The sequence below is a fragment of the Lissotriton vulgaris genome, chromosome 6 (assembly GCF_964263255.1).
Source record: "Lissotriton vulgaris chromosome 6, aLisVul1.2, whole genome shotgun sequence".
Classification (NCBI taxonomy): domain Eukaryota; kingdom Metazoa; phylum Chordata; class Amphibia; order Caudata; family Salamandridae; genus Lissotriton; species Lissotriton vulgaris.
In genome coordinates this window covers 664,697,472-664,716,450 of record NC_141694.1, presented here as the reverse complement: position 1 = coordinate 664,716,450, position 18,979 = coordinate 664,697,472, and the positions used below count along the sequence as shown (strand labels likewise).

General features: G+C 44.4%; 1 protein-coding gene across 2 annotated transcripts in view; it reads right to left on the bottom strand.

Annotated features, from left to right (window-relative positions):
- HACE1 (HECT domain and ankyrin repeat containing E3 ubiquitin protein ligase 1) overlaps window positions 1–18,979 on the bottom strand; it is a 285,154-nt gene that overhangs the window by 78,827 nt on the left and 187,348 nt on the right. For both annotated transcript variants that reach the window (XM_086926665.1, XM_086926666.1), the window contains exon 20: window positions 6,123–6,254. In XM_086926665.1, the coding sequence (XP_086782791.1) occupies window positions 6,123–6,254 (132 nt within the window). The remainder of the gene's footprint in view (window positions 1–6,122; window positions 6,255–18,979) is intronic.

The window sequence follows — 18,979 nt, the reverse complement described above, 5'->3', positions numbered from 1 at the left end:
CCAGCAGTCAGGATAGATACATACCTGTGTGATTGAGTTTCATCCTGCAATTTAAACATCTTAACTTAAACATCAAGGGATTCTCCCCCGTTCACTTTTGTAACTCTCCTGTCACTTCCTTTGAAGCAAAAGAAAGGACTAAAAGAGTGGTGAGGACATATACTCCACACGCACAAAGTATAAGTATTAGTAGACCTACTAGGAATAGTAATGATGATAATAATCATCATCATCATAAAAAAATATACTCTCTGTAACAGCTGTTACTTTGTACGAAAATTAATGATACTCTCATGCTACAGGCTACAGAGTTTGTAGTAAAGACAGACATCCATCATCTACGAGTTGGTCTAATTGCCTCTTTTTGGAGAAAATGTCCCCCCAGCAATATGCCAGGAAGATCGAGAAGACTACCAGACTCCCTCGACAAACAAGTAATAGCTCAGATGATTTGCCCTATGACAAGGTTATAAGCCTGAGGTTATAAGCCTTAACTACTGAGTTGTATTTTAAATATAGTTTAACCCCTCCCATGCTGGTGACGGAACCACTCCGTCATCAGCCGCGGTCGCGCTGTGCTGATGACGGAGCGGTTCTGTCACGGCCCGCTCGGAACGCCTGCACGAATTCCGCGCCTGCGCTGAACGTTCTATTGAGCGGACGGGGCCGTGATGGAACCGCTCCGTCATGAGCACAGCGCAACCGCGGCTGGTGACGGAGCGGTTCAGTCACCAGCAAGCGCCTGCCGCTCTTCCGCCCTGCCCCCTTAGCAATGCGGCGGAATAGCCGCCGCAGTGAAGGGGTTAACAGTGTTCCTGTGACTTTAATAATATTCATGTGTCAGTTTTTTTTGTATATCTAACAAAACTGGTCTCATGATGTTACTGTGTTGCTCCACTCAATTTAGTTGCTGTATTTTTCTTTTGGAAGATTTGCATAAGGGGGGGACTGAAATTCCCCTTTATAGTGTATTCCAATTAATATATTCTGTTCGTGACCGAAACATGGCTTAACGATAGCTCTGGCCCAGATATCGCCATGGCTCTCCCCAATGAATATACCTACGTAGGGAGAAACCGAGCACTTAAAGACGGCGGAGGAATTGCTGTGATTTTCAAAAGAGAGTTCTTCTGTAAATGGGAAGACCTTGACTTCCCTAACTGTGAGGCGGGCCTGTTTAAATTAACTCTCTCCCCCCAATTTACCTTTACAGGTATCCTGATTTACCGCCCACCGGGGTCAGCGAGCGGTTGGGCTGCTGCACTTCCCGAGCTCATTTCTCCTTTGTTAGCACAATCTACCAATTTTACTATTATTGGGGATTTGAATATTCATTTTAATTCTGTCTCGTGCGCTATTGCTAAACGCCTCCTACAGGATCTTGAAGCTCTTGACCTGCATCTCCGTAACTCCGACCCTACTCACAAGGCCGGTAACCTTTTAGACCCTATCATTTCCAATTTGACGAGCATTTCTTATCAATCCTCTACCCCTGTTCTCTGGTCATACCATTTTTTAGTTAATTTCTCCATTAAAACATGTGTAGCTGATACTCCCAGGCCAGACCTTCCCCACAAAGCTAGCAGGAACTGGAAACGACTAGATCTAGACAGATTAAATTCTCTTCTGGTCAACTCCACCTCGTCTGTTTCCAATATAACGATCAAAGAGCTACCTGCCATTAGTTCATGGCTAACTACAGCTCTGGATTCCTGCCTCCCTACCCAAAAAAATAAAACTCAAATTCATCACCCCCCGGCTCCCTGGTTTAATGACTCCTTACGCCTTGAAAAATCGAACTGCAAAAAGCTAGAACGTATTTGGCGTGCCAAATATAACCCTGAGCACAAAGCCAACTATAGGTCCGCTCTTAAATCTTACCACATGGCATGTGACACCGCTAGAGCTAACTTTGCCAACAACACCATACTTACGGCTCAAAACAGGCCTAAGGCCCTGTTTAAAATTGTCAAGGAGCTCTCAGGTGCTTCCTCAGTTCCTAAAGATCCCTGTCTAGACACTGCACAGTGTAATGCTCTAGCCAATTTTTTCCGGGAAAAGATAGATAAAATCTATGCCATCTTTAATTCCACTCCTGACACCCCTACTCACATCGCTCAAAATCCCGACAACCCTCCCCTGGATACCCCTATCTGCTCCCTGCCTATCACTTCCCAACTGCTTTCCTGGGATCCCATTTCCCCCGCACTTCTAAAAAAGTACCTCCAGAACATCAAATCTGGTTCTCCCCTTGACCCTCTCCCCCCTCAAGTTCTGTGCTCCCTCGACCCAGTTCCACTCCACATCATTTTGGATGTCCTCAACTCCTCCCTGGTAGAAGCGACTGTCCCTAAAGGATGGAAGCACGCTATGGTGGTTCCATTATTAAAGAAGGCCAATGCGGACCCCAACAATCCTTCCAACTTTCGCCCTATTTCACTGCTTTCTTGCTTCTCCAAGATTTTGGAGAAACATGTGAATTCTTTACTTAGTTCTTTTGTTGAATCCACCAATTTTCTCCACTGCTCTCAATCCGGGTTCAGGGCTGGTTTCTCCACGGAAACTACCCTCCTTGGCGTGTCAGAAACCATCAGACGCCAAGTGGATAATGGCGAGACGGTGGCACTCATCTTGCTTGACTTGAGTGCCGCTTTTGACACCGTCTCCCATTCCATCTTATTATCCACCCTGGAGGGAGTAGGTGTCGGTGGCACCGCCCTGGCCTGGATTGCTAACTTTTTATCTGACCGCACGTTTCAGGTTTTTTCCTCTTCTTCTGCCTCATCCACCCTCCCTTCCTCTCACGGTGTTCCCCAGGGTTCCATCCTGAGTCCCCTTTTTTTCAACCTTTACGTAAGGCCTCTTGCGTTCCTGGCTGAACAGGCTGGCCTCACAATTTACTCCTACGCCGATGACACTCAAGTCATCTATTCCCTATCTACTAATAAAAACCTCCCTTCCTCCTCTCTCCAAATTGGACTGAAGCATATATCGGACTGGATGTTAAAGCACAAACTGAAGCTTAACGGGGATAAAACAGAGCTGCTCCTGTTTGGCCCCGACACCTCTCTATGGGGCCCACACCACTGGCCTCCGGAGATGGGTACTCTACCCACTCCATCAGTGTCTGCTCGCAATCTCGGTGTAATCTTCGACAACCAACTTACCTTTAAACATCATGTTGTGAAAGTTGCAGCCACCTGTACGACCATCATCAGGTGGCTGAGAAAGATCACTTGGATGCTGCCTACAGACACCTTGAGGACCGTCGTCCAGGCCCTTGTCATCTCGCGCCTGGACTATGGGAACATCCTGCTCTTAGGTGCTGCCAAAGAGGTAACCAGAAAATACCAGGTGGTTCAGAATATGGCAGTCCGCCTCATCTGTCACCTGCCTGCCAGATCCTCGGTCACCCACCACAGGCGGAACCTGCACTGGTTGCGCATTGAAAGCAGAGTGCACTTTAAAGCACTCTGCTACATGCATAAAATCATGACTGATAGAGCCCCGCGCTATCTTGCTGCTCTAGTTCAGCAATATGTTCCCCCCCGCACACTTAGGTCCTCATCGCATAACAAATTTAAAATTCCGCGCATCAACAGAGCTAAAATGGGTGGCCGCTCGTTTGCTCTGTTGGCCCCATCCTTATGGAATTCTCTTCCTCAGTCCTTGCGCACGGAATCATGCTTTCTGAAATTCCGTAAGGGAATAAAGACCTGGCTTTTCAACAACTAATGTCCCTCCCTTCTATCTCTGATCAGTTTGCTCTAGCGCCGGGAAACCTCCGGGTAGCTGCGCGCTTAATAAATGTAATAATAAATAAATAAATAAAGGTTTGCAAATCAATAATATCTGTATGAAAGGAATCTTGACCCTATACTGTTAGTAGAAAATAATACAAAGTATTATTGACCGTGGCATAAAAGTGACTAAATGAAAGCTGAAATCTATTAAAAGGTTCTAACAATAGTTACAAAACAGTCACAAAAAGAGTGATGTGCTCATTCTAAGTATACTCTGAAAAAGGTTATCCAGTAAATGATGTCACAATACATTTTAAAACCCCAGCAGAATTCTTCAGCTAAAGCAACATTGCAGGGTGCCTACTGACTGATTTTTTAGCACACAGGGTTGGGTAAAGAGAATAGTTTATCTTCTACACTACTTTAACGATATCTAAGTCGAAATGGTATTTTGGGTCTTTCATTGCGCGTGTTCTTCAGAACAATTTTACAAATGATAGGAGATACCTCTGATATCCATTAAACAACCTAAAGATCAGCTTACTTCATAAATGTAAATAGGCAGTTGTGGCATAGTTATATTACAACTCCCCTTTTCACATAACTACACAAAGCCTGGGGCAAATTTGGGAAAGAAAATGGCTATATTTGATGACACATCACTAATGTAATGAGTTATGTACACTTACAGAATGCAACAAACTGCCTGACATGTATGACGTGATTCCAGGGGCTCTATTAAACAACATTAATATAACACTGCAAAACCCTCCGCAGCAAAAACCTAGAGATTCAAGCACTGCTGGAATATGCTACACTTGGAAAGTCATGAGGAAGTCACTCTCAGGCCTAGAATAAGATACTACTTGTATATATAATGCTTTGTAAACTAGGCCAACATAGCCACGCGTGAGGCATACTGAAAAAAAAGGAGTAAGACTCAACAACCCATAGAAAACGCTTTGTGAAACAGACCTTGATAGACAGGTGGAATGCATACCGAAATCAGGAGTAAGATTCAATTACTTATAGAAAAATCTTTGAGAAGCAGACCTTGATATCCCGGTGGAAAGGAAGACAGGAGTACTTTTTAACTAATCATAGAAAACTTTGGGAATCAGACCTTGGTAGCCAGGTGAAAGGCATTCCCGAATACAGGAGTAAGAATCAACTACTCATTGAAGACGCATTGTGAATCAGACCTTGATAGCAAATTGTGAGCATACTAAAGACAGGAGTAAGACTCAACTACTCAGAGAAAATGCTTTATGAATCAGACCTTGATAGCCAGTTGAGAGGCATGCCGTAGACAGGCTATAAGAGGGCCGGGTCTCACCGGTGCTGAGCACCAGCAGTTTTTCAAAGGGGGCCTCGAAACGCGTCTCTATCGGGCTTTGTTTTGGGCCCTGGCACAGGTGGTCCGTTTTTATCCAGACTGCAGTGACAGCTGCCACATCGATGCGCATGTGCTCACACTGCTCACTTCTCACTAGTGCCAAAGTTACGGCCTGATGTCCTGCCAGGTCAGCATTGTAGGGGAAGGGAAATCCTTTAAAGAGAGTCATTTTCTCTCTGGATTTCCCTTCTCCTTTTGAAACTCAGGAGCAGCAACATTGTTGTCGTGGTGTCACCAAGGCTTTAAGTGGAAGTTTTTTCAATATTATATACAAGCCATTGTTGCTGCTGAATTATCTTATGCAACTAACAACCATTGACAAAGCCAATAGTCCTGACTTCTTGTAGGTATGATGTTACTTGTATCATTTATCTGGTTGCAATGACAAACACCACAAAATACAAGTCGGTTGGCACACTATGCTAAGCACAGATTTTTAGAGCCCTGGGCGTAACTATCATAGAAAATTATTTGGGAATCAGACCTCGGTAGCCAGGTGAAAGGCATACCGAAAACGGGAATAAGCATCAACCACTCAAAAACAGAAAATGCTTTGAGAATTAGGCCCACACGTGTTCACAGAAGGCCAGCGCGGGCGCGACAGGCTGTAATTAATGTCGCGCGCTCGAGGTCAGGCCCAATCTGCAAACCTGCGATAGAGACTTTGATTTGCCACTCGATCCCTGAGCGGCCGCGTGGCCCGGGCCACGGCTCCGTCGGAAAGCAGCCGCCCTCTCACCTACCCGCGCGCCGTCCAATTAAACCCCAGCACGGTTCAGCGCGCGGCTCGCAGACAAGGGAGCCAAATGAGGATCTACCGCTGCAGCGTGCTCGTGCGCCGGCCATCCGTCCTGGTCTTTGATAATTTGCTGACACGAGCACCGCATTATCGTGCACATGCATGCTCCCACAGCAACACAGGCTCAGAATGAGAGGCATTTTTATACATTAATACTGTCGCGCATGCAGAAACGGATTCTTACCAATTCATATTCATCAAAGAGCTGTATGAGGGAGGGAGGGATGAACAAATGGAAGCCCTGGAGGAAGCCGTCGATCTGCGGGTGAATGGCTCGCGTCATGCGAAGTTCGGTGACGAGTTGAACATACTCCGCCTGCAATGGCACAAAAACACACACACATTTTTAAATATTTTTTTCATCCGTGTGCGACAAACACAGAGGTTAGTTATAGCCTGGCTGGAGCAGATTTAATTGGCAAACTAAACACTTTGAAAGCCGGCTGCATCACGTAAATGTATTTTGATGAAAACATACATATTTTGTACGCTCCTAGAGAGGACATATTGTTTTGTTACAGGCGAGGCTTTTCAAGCTCTGTTAGTTCCCTCCACCCGCATCCCGCTAAAGATTTACACCGATTTTTTTCCAGTGAAACAAGTTAGCAGAATTTAATGTCCGTTTTCCTAATGTAAGCACGTCCAACAGCGACGTGGGGACTAATTCGTTATGTATGAATACGTACAACATTAAAGGAGACACTATCACTGGGAGGGTGGATGGCTTCACTAGGGACTTAGCCGGCTGCCGGCCTGTTTATACTTCTTGCTAAATGAGCAAATGCCAGAGACATAACTCTTGTATACATGCAGGCGCGCAACAACCATTGGACTCACCGGGCTTATGCCCCCCCCCCCCCCCCCCCCCCCCCGTGTGTGGCAGCCCGGGATGAGACTGATCCCGGGCACACACAGAGCCGCACCCGGACGTTTCACAGGTCTTTAAAAGACCATTTTGGATGTTAATTAGGCCTTGCAGTTGTTTCACCCCTTCTAAGAGCCCCTGCAGCTCCACTCTGCCTATTGATTAAAGGTTTAGCCCCCCCCCCCCCGAAAAAAATTCTGAGCCCCCGCCCCCCCCCCCCCGAAATTTGGCTCTAGTTGCGCCTCTGTATACATGCAATGTAAACAATCACACAAAACATGTTTTTCAAACTTTACTTGAGCAAGCATACCAGCAACCTTAAAATCTACATATCACTGTTTTTATCCCCAAATCCCCGACTATAGAACATTGCAGGGAAAAAACGTATCTTAAATTATCTCTACACCACTGTTCCACGTTTGATCGAAAGCGAACCAGAAAACAACCTACATCTACACACCAAAAATCTAAAACAAACTAGCATCATGTTTCGGATTCTCCACCTCACAGCAAGAGTTCTGGAAGAATTCGAATTCAAGATCCCCCTGTTTCACCCAATGTCAGCAGCCAGTAGACAATGGCGGAGCCCCAGGTCCCGCTGCTAAACTGGGGGAAGCTTGATTGGGAAGGGAACCACAAGGATGCACCAGTCCTTCAGGATGGCCCCATTCCGCCCAAGGCAAATTATTATTTGTGAGAATGAGAGAACCAGTTCACATTCTGCAGTCTGGCCTTGTCATTATACATCCATCCATCGGGCATCATAAGAGTTCCACGTCTGGGAGAAGCTTGCAACATGAGAGATGTATAGAAATAATACTACTTCCTTAAGTAGGAATTTTCACTTTGAGCAATATTCATAAAGTGCGTTTTACACACGAGTGTTCAAATGCACGGCTGAAAGGAAAACTAGAAGCATAATTGCAAAACTGCGAGCCATAAGTTTGGGCATAGTGAATACTGTAACTCAAAACGACATATTTCTTTAGCCTCAGTGCCATCCATGCTCTTTGAAGTATTGGGTTACTTTTGGCAGGTAAATGACATCACGCTAATTTTAATTTAAAGATATTAAAATGCTTTGGATGAAAACTGTTTATTTCGCTATAAAAAAAGAAAAAATACCCAAAATAAATTATCATGAAGTACAACACAAATCAAACAATAAGCCAACATGTTTACAAGAGGATCAAAAAATGGAACATCAGCCTATTGGCCAATATGAACTATACATTTCTAAGATAACCTCTCCAACTAGATCACGGTGTGCGAGGCTGCTTTGCTGGCGCGTTACATTTCAAGAAATCAAACACATCGTGTTTGCAGAGACATAATGTAAAGACAAGCATACACATATTAAAATAACCTTGCACGTTCAGAAAAGCTAGTGAAAAGTTTATGGCCCGTGACATGTACAAACCCACACTGCCACCCAGTGGCGAATAACCTACAAGCAAAGGAATACCAAGCAAAATACCAGGAACAAGAAACCAATGGTGATTCGCATGTGAAATTATTTTGTATGAGGTTTCATTTATTACAACTGCATATTGGTCTCCGACAAGGGCTGTATGTTACAACTAAAGCAACCAAACAAGCAAAAATCGACTCATTTCTGGCCGAAATGGCAGCTAGATGAATGAATGCACTGAGCAATGGTAGACTGGAGAAGTAAAGCAATTGAAGGTCGAATGTTAAAGTACATCCTCAGATTCTTTATCTTTGAAACAAGACGAATTACAGGTTGGGAGCCCAGACAGTGTTACACCCTATCAAAGCACCAGGTGCGCCACTGAAGTATTTGGTCTTGCTTTGGCGCAGCGTGACAACGTACACGAACGCACACAGCATAAATGGCGCTGCTCCGCCAAAGCGCTTTGACTTTCAGTTCCAAAATGTTCCAGCCCGGTAGGTGTGACACGAACAAATGACTTAGACGGAGATGGACGGGCAGGGGTCCTGCCGCAGGGCCATGGGCAGAAAGACAATTTGGAGTTTGTTGTGGTGTGACGGCAGGAGCGTGAGGAAGATGCGGGGAGGGGGAGGATGTGATGGGGTGCTAACAATTACGCTGAGGTACATTAAGGGCTGATTACACAGGACCCGATTGAGCCCAAGTGGGTTTGACGAGCTACTATTTGCGGGACATTCAGTCCGGCACCTTTGCGCCCTTCGGAATATTGGCGCCCCAGGCCTGGGCCCAGTTCGCCCAAGTCCAAGACCGCACCTGTGGGCAGGCGATAACGAATCCGCATAGGGAACCTAGATTATACAAAGTTATGGTTTTCATGAAATATATAATATGCCTTTTGCATATTGCCAGTTTGAAAATGTTCCCACCGACGTCTAACAATTTTGGATAGAAGGACCACAAATAAGCAAGTAGAAGTTAAACTATCCGAAAATGTGTTAAATGACTTTTTCCTAGCAAAGCTTCAATGCTGGAGTATGAGCCAAGGCAGTAATATTTCGCAAATGCATTAGGAGAATACCAAGTGGTCGCCTTGCACAAATCTCAAAATCACACTTTTCAACGTGCATTAGTGGCCACTCTGTAAATTTTCTGGAATTTTTCCATATGCAAAGAGCCAAGCCCTATTCCCAGCCTCACAGCACTCAGTGATGCATTTCACTTACGCATATGCACACTGTGGAAGTGTGTGTTGTATTTCAGCCTCGCCCTTGGTAGCCCTCCACAGGCAGCTGAAAGCCACCTGACCATTGTATGCTCACCCAAATTGGAAATGTAACTACTGGGTACACATTTCCAATCAAGCCTTGTAGTCTCTCCACTGCATAGGATGAAGGATGCTGAAGCAGCAAGGAAGCTACCAATTGACAATACTAATAAAGATAGCAACTAATAAGCACCTTGCTACAGATACATTTAAGCTGATAGTCACTGACATTGGAAAAGAGGAATATGGAAAATCCACTCATACGGCCTGTAACTCGTTCATCTTCCTGGAAAACACTTTGAAGGTTAAAACCACTTGGCATCAGAACTATGCAATGGACCAACATAAGGAACCACAAACTGGGCCAAGGCCAGGGTGAGTTATCAATGAGCAGTAATGTAGGGTGCACACAGCCCTTCACAAACGGAGTCACGACCTGGCTCTCAAAAAGAGAGGGATCCGTTGCATGGCAAATATCATCAATTCCCTTGTAACAGCTGACAACCACAAGTCATTCTTTGCAAGCTATAAAAGAAATGAATGTTCTGCACTTCAAACAATGAATACGTAGGTGGCTCAAGCGGTCTCTACCAGCAACACCTACATAACCTTAACCACGTGTATTTAGAGACATTCCGACTCTTCTGTCTATCATCATATTGAGAACCTACTCAGAAAGTACCAGTGCCAAGCAAATCTCTGCCTCTGAGGAGTCAAACATTCAAATGCTTCCTGTTCTCGTCTGTGGGGTACAGAAGCCCACTCCCATGACAGAAGCAAGAGAAACATTGGCAGCCCAACCGACCCCTCCAACCCCCCCGCAGCTTGCTCAGAAGATATACATGTATGTATTAGATTTTCATGAGTCAGTTTACAGCCACCAGGATAAATGGCACCAGAAACATGCAGTTTCTGTTCATAACATACTGCATGATCATAAAAAATGGGAAGGCATCTGCGAGATTAAAGTTCCTGTGGGCCGGAATGGCACCTCAAAGAGTAGTCCTTTTTCGAAACTTCAGAAAGTAGGCTAACCGGCGCACTGTATACTGATTCTTTGCAAAAACATCAAGTTATGGATACGGTAACATATTGACAGATCTGTGATATCTGGGTTGCGCTAATATGCCTGAAACCTACGTAGAGCAAGAGCATGAACAGTGATTTCCCCTGTCAGGTGAGCGGCTAGCATATCCCTTGTGACTGTCCAGGCCTAAGCATCAGGATTTACCCGTATAGCTTGAACGAGCCCATTTTTGAGATAGTGTGTTGCAGTGGTATTGTGCATTAACAACAGCACCGGTCTATCTGCCTTGCGTTTGTTGGAGCAAAGCAGTTCCATTTAAACGGATTGCTCTGAGCTCCCTAAGCTCCTTGTGCTCCATCAAACTGATGCAGAGAACATACTCAGATTTTCCCCTGGGGTCATGACAAAAGTCATCCTCTAGATACAGCACAATCCTTCTAGAGAGGCACCATCAAGCTTAAATATGACAGTCCAGAAACGCCAAGTCCTGGCATCTTAGGAGGAGCATCATTAACAGATCTGCGGCTGCCGCAGATGTTGTAAACACTGCGTTCTCAGTGACCACTGAAGTGTTCTCATCTTCAACCTATGCCAAAGTACCAGCAGAATAATTCACACCATGAGGGCCATCATACTCATATGGTGACCTTGCTTACAGTGTCACTTCCAGTATGACTAGGGAGTAATCTGCTTTAAGGGACTTCAATAGGTACGCTTCAATTACTGCTTCAATAAGCATTCGTATTCTGGTTGATGCAAGTTTTGATTAAAGAATGTGCAGAGAATACTGAGCCTTGAGCAGTGATTAAGCAGATTGCAGTGCAAATAATCTCTCTTCCTAGAAAGCAGATTTCAGGATAAGAGAACACTGGCATTCTGCACAACATTGGGTGTGTGGTCACTTTTGTTACCCTGAAAGGTGATGACATGAGGCTGAACAGCCAAACTTCGAACTGAAAACACCCACCCGCCTTCCGCCATGCAAAAATAGCATAATAGTCTTTGTTAATGCCCGGGGACCACAGAGGCCATCCTTAAATTTTCCCTTTTCATGTATTTGTTGACAGCCATGAGATTTAAACCTTAGGTCTAAAATGGTTGCTTATATCCCTGAACTCTTTTCTGCATAATGCATTATCCAGAGTAAAACTCTATATTCCTTTCTTTCTGTGGCAGATCTTCTGTGGCGTACTTCGGAGTAACCGTGAACACCTCTGCTAAAAGCTTGTTTCTGTGTGCTTCTTCTCTTGGATTGGGTGTTGGACGTACAATTTGAAGTAATAGACATGAAGGGAAGACTGTATTCCTTTTTCACAGTCTAAAGGAGCCACGGTTCTTAGGCCAGTCACTCTACTCTAAGAAGCATTGGCAATGCCAACAGGTCTGCCTTACAGGAATGTTGAATGAAAATGGAAAGCCTGACAAGTAAATAGGATTGGAATGGATATGTCTCAGTGGAAGCAAAGAACTGTCGAATAATATTTGTGTAGGTTAAAAGGCCAGGGGACAGTTGCAATTGCAATCCAGACTACCGTGACATCCATGTAGCTTAATGACTGCCCTCATCCAATCTGTGGCGCTGCCAGAGAAAAACACCATAAATTATCTAGTTATCTAAGACACTTTAATAGCATTATAATACTATGCGTGTCCCTTAAAGTTCAAACTCAGGCAGCTGGATAAATAGACAAAATGATCACAGCTTTGTTGAGGGGAAGCACTTATTTCGTGGAAGCACACAACTTCTATCCAATCAAAGCATGCACTCCTGGCTCCCAACATTTGGGCGGAGCCAAAGCCCCTCTCTAGTGTTGCTCACATATTGTCTGGAGACAGCTCTACTGTCAAGCCAGACCATAAAAAGCACTCCATCACCTGTCCTCCTGTTGGCATCACATGGTGATCAGGGCTATCAAAGCAGCTTTCGTTTGAGACACCCATGTCACTGTGGTTGAAGCGTGACCCTGTATCTTTCATTGAGTCTGTTCTTTGCCCCTGAAGCTTTCATGTACTAGGGTTGCTCCCTAGATGGGCCAGAGTGCAGATCTAAACTGCTGCAGTTCAAAAAAGGCTAAAAGAGTTAGTCAAAAGCCTTAATGACACTGAGGTCTGCGTAGAAGCCTTAAATTTCACTAGCGTGTTATGAAGGCTCCCGGTTTTCTGTTTTTTCTGATTTTCACAGATAAACAGAGACAGAAAAACTGTTATTTTCCTGTCTGCATTTATTTTTAAATGTGGATAAAAATGGAAATTGTTTTTTTGGGAGATTCTAAATGCTGCCAGTCACGACTGCCAGGCCAATGGCTGTGTGGATTGATATGTAAGGGTTAAAAAAAGAATGGCCATTTAGTAAGGGTGCTTAAACAGCAGTAGGTGTGCACAACCTGGATACTAAAATGTTCATGTTTTCATATAAGTGCATTGATTTATCCTTTGGTTGTGTTCCTATCACTGGAACCTATCAGGCGTTCAAGCATGAATGTACATTTATTGGTTACATATATGTGGAAATATGCTAGTTTCTACTTCATTTATGTAGAAAACCCCAAATAAATATGAATAAATACGGATAGCATTAGCATAAAATAAATATGGATAAACACAGACAGAAATGTCATAAAAATAAATACCATAAAACCAGGAGCCCAATGTATAATCAGCATTATCATGAAACCATTTCTCTCCTAGAGGGCATTGCCAAAATTCTGGATTTAAAGCCTATTGAAATGGTGATAAATGGGGCCAAGAAAGCAGCCTCATTGCAGAAAAGGAAGCCACTCCACAACAACAGACTGCTAGATACTCTTGGATGCACATATAGAGTGAACAACCACATGACAGCACTTTTGCATGTGCATAAGGCAAGGGGTATGCCTAAAAATAGCGTCCCATTCAATCACATTTGAATTTCGGTCTAGTGGGAAAGATGCACAAGCATTAGACCTCGCCTTGGGTTCAGTCACATGAATACATGGGGAAATAACCACTAGTCATCTCATTAGGATGGAAGGCTCACCCACCACTGGTCTATACATGCACGGTTTTAAAAACAGCAAATCTCCAAGTACTCTTCTCAGCATCTGTGGGTAGCACAGGGCCCACCACTTACTCATAGAAGTTTACTATCTTTATCCGAGCACTATTTTCCATCAACAGAGCAAGAAACCCGTAGTTGCACTCCTATGCCAGTGATGCACAAGTCTAACAGCGGCTCACTTGCTCTGAAGATAATTTATCAAACTCAAAATGTGCAGTGGGTGACATAGCCCAATGGAAGAATGCCAGTGATTTAAAGTTGAAAGGGACAAGTAATGAGGACCTTGTTTTGGGATCAATCCACACACTTCAGGGTTTAGGCAAATGTTCTCTGTATCGGTTAGGATTGCCCACTTCCTCTGGCTAAACAGTCACAAATCCAGGAGTATTGTGGGAGTGTAGTCTGACAGCTGAAAGCAGCAGGCGTACCAGGGTATGCATTGCTGCTTGCCCTTATATGCGACACTTACTTCTAAAGCTGCAGTGACAAGATTGCTGCAATGCGCTCGGTGCACATCACATCACTTTCCCTCATACATAACACACAACCATTCATATGTTATGTTAATTACATTTTTAAGGTGCACAGCTACCCCGAGAGGTTTCCCAGCGCCAGCCAGGTAGGGAGGAAAACAAAATTGAGTTACTGATGGAATAGCCAATTCTTTACGTTTTTATGGAAGCTTCCTAGAACGGTTTCCTCATGTATAGTGATAGGAAAAGAATTCCATAGGGTGGGACCCAGAAAGGAAAAGGACCTGCGCCCATCCTCGTAAGTTTGATTCTGGGGTAACACATTTAGACTGTCCAGCAGAACGCAGAAAGCGAGGAGGTGAATACAGTTGGATTAGCGATTGCAAGTATTGTGGGGCTGTTCCAGATTTGATTTTAAGCATAAAGCACAAGGCTGTAACTTGAACACGATTCTCCACTTTAAGCCAGTGAAGATTGTGAGGAGAGTCGGTCCTTGGGATCCAACACAGCAGCCTGGCATTCATGTTCTCTACATTCAGCCTTACGCCCACTCATGAAAGTGATGCTTCTAATCCATCAGTGCACTTTTAACACCAACAACTTCGCAACAAAGTTACGTTTTGCTGCCACATGAATGGTGCATATTTTTGGCATCCATTTAAGCAACCCCATAAAACATACATTCGTCCTGCACTCTCTCATCATCCAGAGTTTAATCATCCTACACGAAGGCAGTTTTTTGTGACCTGAATGTGCAGCAAAACGGTCAATTACGCGAGAAAATTACGTTTTGAAATAGCTTTTAATGTAATTCAATTTGAATGTTGTTAATTAAAAGGCACTTCTTCTGTCTCAATGTTGAAACAGCAATTTCAAATATGCATTAAAAAATCTTCTAATGGTTAGTGGGTGGTGGTGCAGCTTCAGAGTGCAAGGGGCTGTGCACTTATGTTAAGGTCATTTCAGCGGGCGCTGAAGCCACAGGTGTGGTTTCACGGTGGGCCACCTGCGGCATATGAACAGACACACGGATTGTCCAAAGGTGAAAGGTCAGTCAAATTGCTGGTACCTACGAGCTATATTCAGGTCCTGGCTCAGTAGTTAAGGTCATGGCTCGCCCCTGAATTTGGCAGCGTGAATAAAAATCAAACTAGCTAAAGCTGTGCGACTGCCAGAGTATGCGAAGAAGTATAAAATGTCACAGGGTGTAGTCAACCAGACTGATTTCAATTACCATTATTTTCATCACAACCATATTTTAGCTGAAAAAGGTTCAAACTGCTAGCCAATACAGAGTAGGAAAGTACATATGTGTAATATTTACTGCAGGTTTGGAAGATGCGCCGTGCATGCAATCTAATTGGGGAATACTACAACAAGAGCACATTTAGTGAGTGAGAGCAGCTGCTCATTATACGTGTTATGCGGCATTTAGCGCCGTTTCATAGCGCAAAATGCATTCTCACGTCCATTTTGGATGCAAGAGTGCATTTTGCTCTAAGAAAAAAGTGCTAAATGTCAGTAGTAAGTTGGGAAAAAATCTTACTCCAAGAGCACATTTAGCGATATTTGTGTTCTGTTGCATTAACACTATTTATAAGCGCAAAAGGCATCATTTTGCGATAAGAAATTGTGCTAAACGCAGAACCACTCTTCCTGTGTAATTCAAGCTTAATCTTGCAGAATTCTTAGGTAATTCAGGCTTCTCCAACGAGTAGCTCATCAGCTACTGGTAGCTCTCCGGCTGCCTTGAAGTAGCTCTCCTGTGTCCAGTCCAGCCTACTGAATTAGAAGGTTTTGCTTCACTGAATTATAACATTTATGCCAAATTTGAAAAAAATGTTTAATAAAACGAGAATGTATGTATTTTCATATGACAAGCTGATTTTTGAAACGCAACAATATATGTAAAGCTGATATTGGAGTCATAAATCATGCGATGTTGGGGAGGCTTATTACTGATATTATTACCTTGGTGCTAGGGGCATTTAAGATATTGCTGTTATGTATAACCCATGTAAAATAATTCCAAATTGACTAAGCCTTTTTTTTTTTACGTTACTGCTGGCTAATCTGCCTGATGTAGAGGTGATTACTGTGGGTATTTTAGCATAAGGAGGCCACTACAATAATCTTGTCTGACTTGAACTTACTATTGCTTCACTAATTAGTAGCTCAGGATGGTTTTTATTGATCAGAAGTAGCTCTCATAACAGAAAAGTTTGGAGACCCCTACGCTTCAAGGAATTACGCAGGTTAGACCCACGCCTACTAAGGCGAGTGCGAGGTGGAGAATTGTTGGGAGGCGATTTTCCCACTGGGAGGACAGAAATTGTGATAAAATGGGTTAAAGAGCTCTTTCATTAATATTCACTTTTGTTAAAATTATTTTTTGTTTTTCCAAGGAAATTCGAATTATGACAATTGCCACTGCAAGCATGGTAACTTCAAAATTAATTCTGGCATTGTGCAAAAATAGCCAAAAGTATGGAGGAGAGTTCTAGCTTCCCAATTGAAAAAAAAACCATTTGAAAATAAGCTGGCGGACTTCCCCAGTATGATTAATGCTAGAAGTCCAAGTGAACTAGGGCCAGGTTTGTGCGATAAATAGAAAAAACTCCACATTCATTTCCAAGATCCTTCACCTTCCCAGCGTACTTTGATCCACCTCACCCCTCTAAAGAGAAAGAGTGACTCGACTGACTGGACCCAAGAGATGTGAAATTTTACATTGAGGGCACCAAGTACTGTCGGGAACACCATCTGCTTTTTGAGAGGTTCTCTTGGGCAAAGAAAGGTAAGGTGGAGCAGAAAAGGACTTGATGAAGGTGGATAGTCCTCTGCATTCAGACCTGCCATGTATTGACCAAGAAGCAACCTTCAGGTGGTTCCAGGGCTCAGAAGCTGATTGATTGCCCAACATGAAAATAAGTCACGCCTTTTGGCAAAAAGGCTGTGCTCGTCCTTAACACCAGTCTATCTATAAAAAAGGTGGTGTAAGGTGCTGTACTGAGAGTGCTTGGAGCTGAATCGCACATCTTGAAGTAATCATGACGAGGAAGAGCATCATTTTAGTCAGCGAACGTATCAAGCAACTGTGCATTGGCTCGAATAGACTATACAGGAGGAATGACAGGACCAAATTGTGATCCCATGTGGCCTCACAAATGGTTTTGGAGGAAAAATGGATTAAACCTTTTTATAAACCTCATTCAACAAAGACGGCTCGAAACATCATCATGCCCTGGATGGCTCCAAAGAAAGGAAGCTTCAGTTGGAAGAGTTAGGGGTCACGTAGGCACGTTGATGGTAAATCCCAGAGATGCCAACAGGTTGGCCTTCGTCTGGAGGAGGTTCACTACTGGCTGAAGCGAGCCCGGCTTTAGCAACTGGTCATTGAGGTATGGGAAGACTGCTATTCCCAAGCTCATTAGATGGGCAGCAGCCCCCACCATCATTTTCGTGAGTAGAGTCTGTGCCACTGCATGACTGGTATATAAAAATAGGCATCCTGCAAATCCAATACCACAATTGAGTAGCCTAGATCCACAGCAGACAGAGCTGGAGTCAGAGTAAGCATCTTAAATGTGTGCTTTCGGATGAACACGTTCAGAGAATGTAGGTTTAGAACAGAACAAAGGCCTTGGGCCTACTTTAGCTCCAGAAGTAGCAGCTTGTCCTGATCTCTAATCTTGGTGCCCTCTCTATGGCGCCCTTCTCCAAAAGAGTCTAAATCTCCTTCCGTAAAACAGACAGGAGGTCCTCCGGAAGCTGATGTGGTGTAGGAGGCATGTCAGGAGGGGTGAAAAGGAAGGGTAGGGCGCAACCTTGGTGGATGATTTGAAACACGCATTTCTCTGATGTGATGCTTTTCCACCTGTGGAAGAAATAACTTATCCGGCCTCTTAACAGGGTGACAGTTTGCAGCTAAGGGCAAACTAAAGTTGTTTTTCCAGTGGCAGGAGGGCGGGGGACTGGGTAGTACGTTGTCCCCAAGGGCCTGTTCACAGTCAGCTGGACCACCAGCCTCTACCCCAAAAGGCTTGAGAGACCTGTTGCCGTGGAGGTAGATGTTGGGGTTCCCGATGCGGAATGTCTCTTCTGAAGCTTTGAACAGGGCGATATTGTTGGGAGAACTGCTGCATGGGGGCTAGAAGACCCAGGGAGTGTGCTCCGACCTTGCTTTCTTTAAAGCACCCGAGGCAGAGTCCACCTTGTCACTAAAGATAAAGGTTAAATCAAATGTCAGGTCCATTAGTGATGTTTGGGCATCACCTCAGCGGCCTGTGGATCTAATCCATGCATGGTGTCGAAGCACCATGCCGATACTGGATGGTCTTCCCAAATAGTAGGCAGTGCACAGTCATGAACAAAAAACACATTTTACAGTGGTTTGACCATCCACAAATATTTGGGCTAAATTGGCCCAAAGGTCCTTGTTGATAGCAGCAAGATCTGGGCCATGCATGCAAGTAACATCCTAAGAGGTAACTTGAATTGAATGTTCTAAGAGCAAGGCTAGCAGTAGAGAGGGTACATTTTCCGAAGGCTTCAATGGGTTTCGAGTCTCGATCTATAGGGTTCATATGAAAATGATTTGGGTTCCGCTGACTGATGGAGAACTGAACCACAAGACTTTCAGGTGTAGAGTGTTAGAGGAGGATAGGTGGATCCCCTGAAGCTGGTCTATGCAGACCCTACAGGATATCGCGATTTCGCGGTTTGCAAAAAAACGCAAAATCTGCAGTTTTGTAAAAATGCCGCAATTTTTACAAAACTGCCCGCGAAATCCGGCACTTTCTATTGGCTCCATGGCTCTCATCACCACGGAGCCAATAGAAAGGGTCAGGGGTCAGGTCAAAGGGTCTCTCATCCCGTGCGCCGTGCATTACCCCCCTCACCTTCGCCTCCTCACCGGCTCCTGTCCTACTGCTCCTGCCTGCTGCTGCCTCGGACGCCAC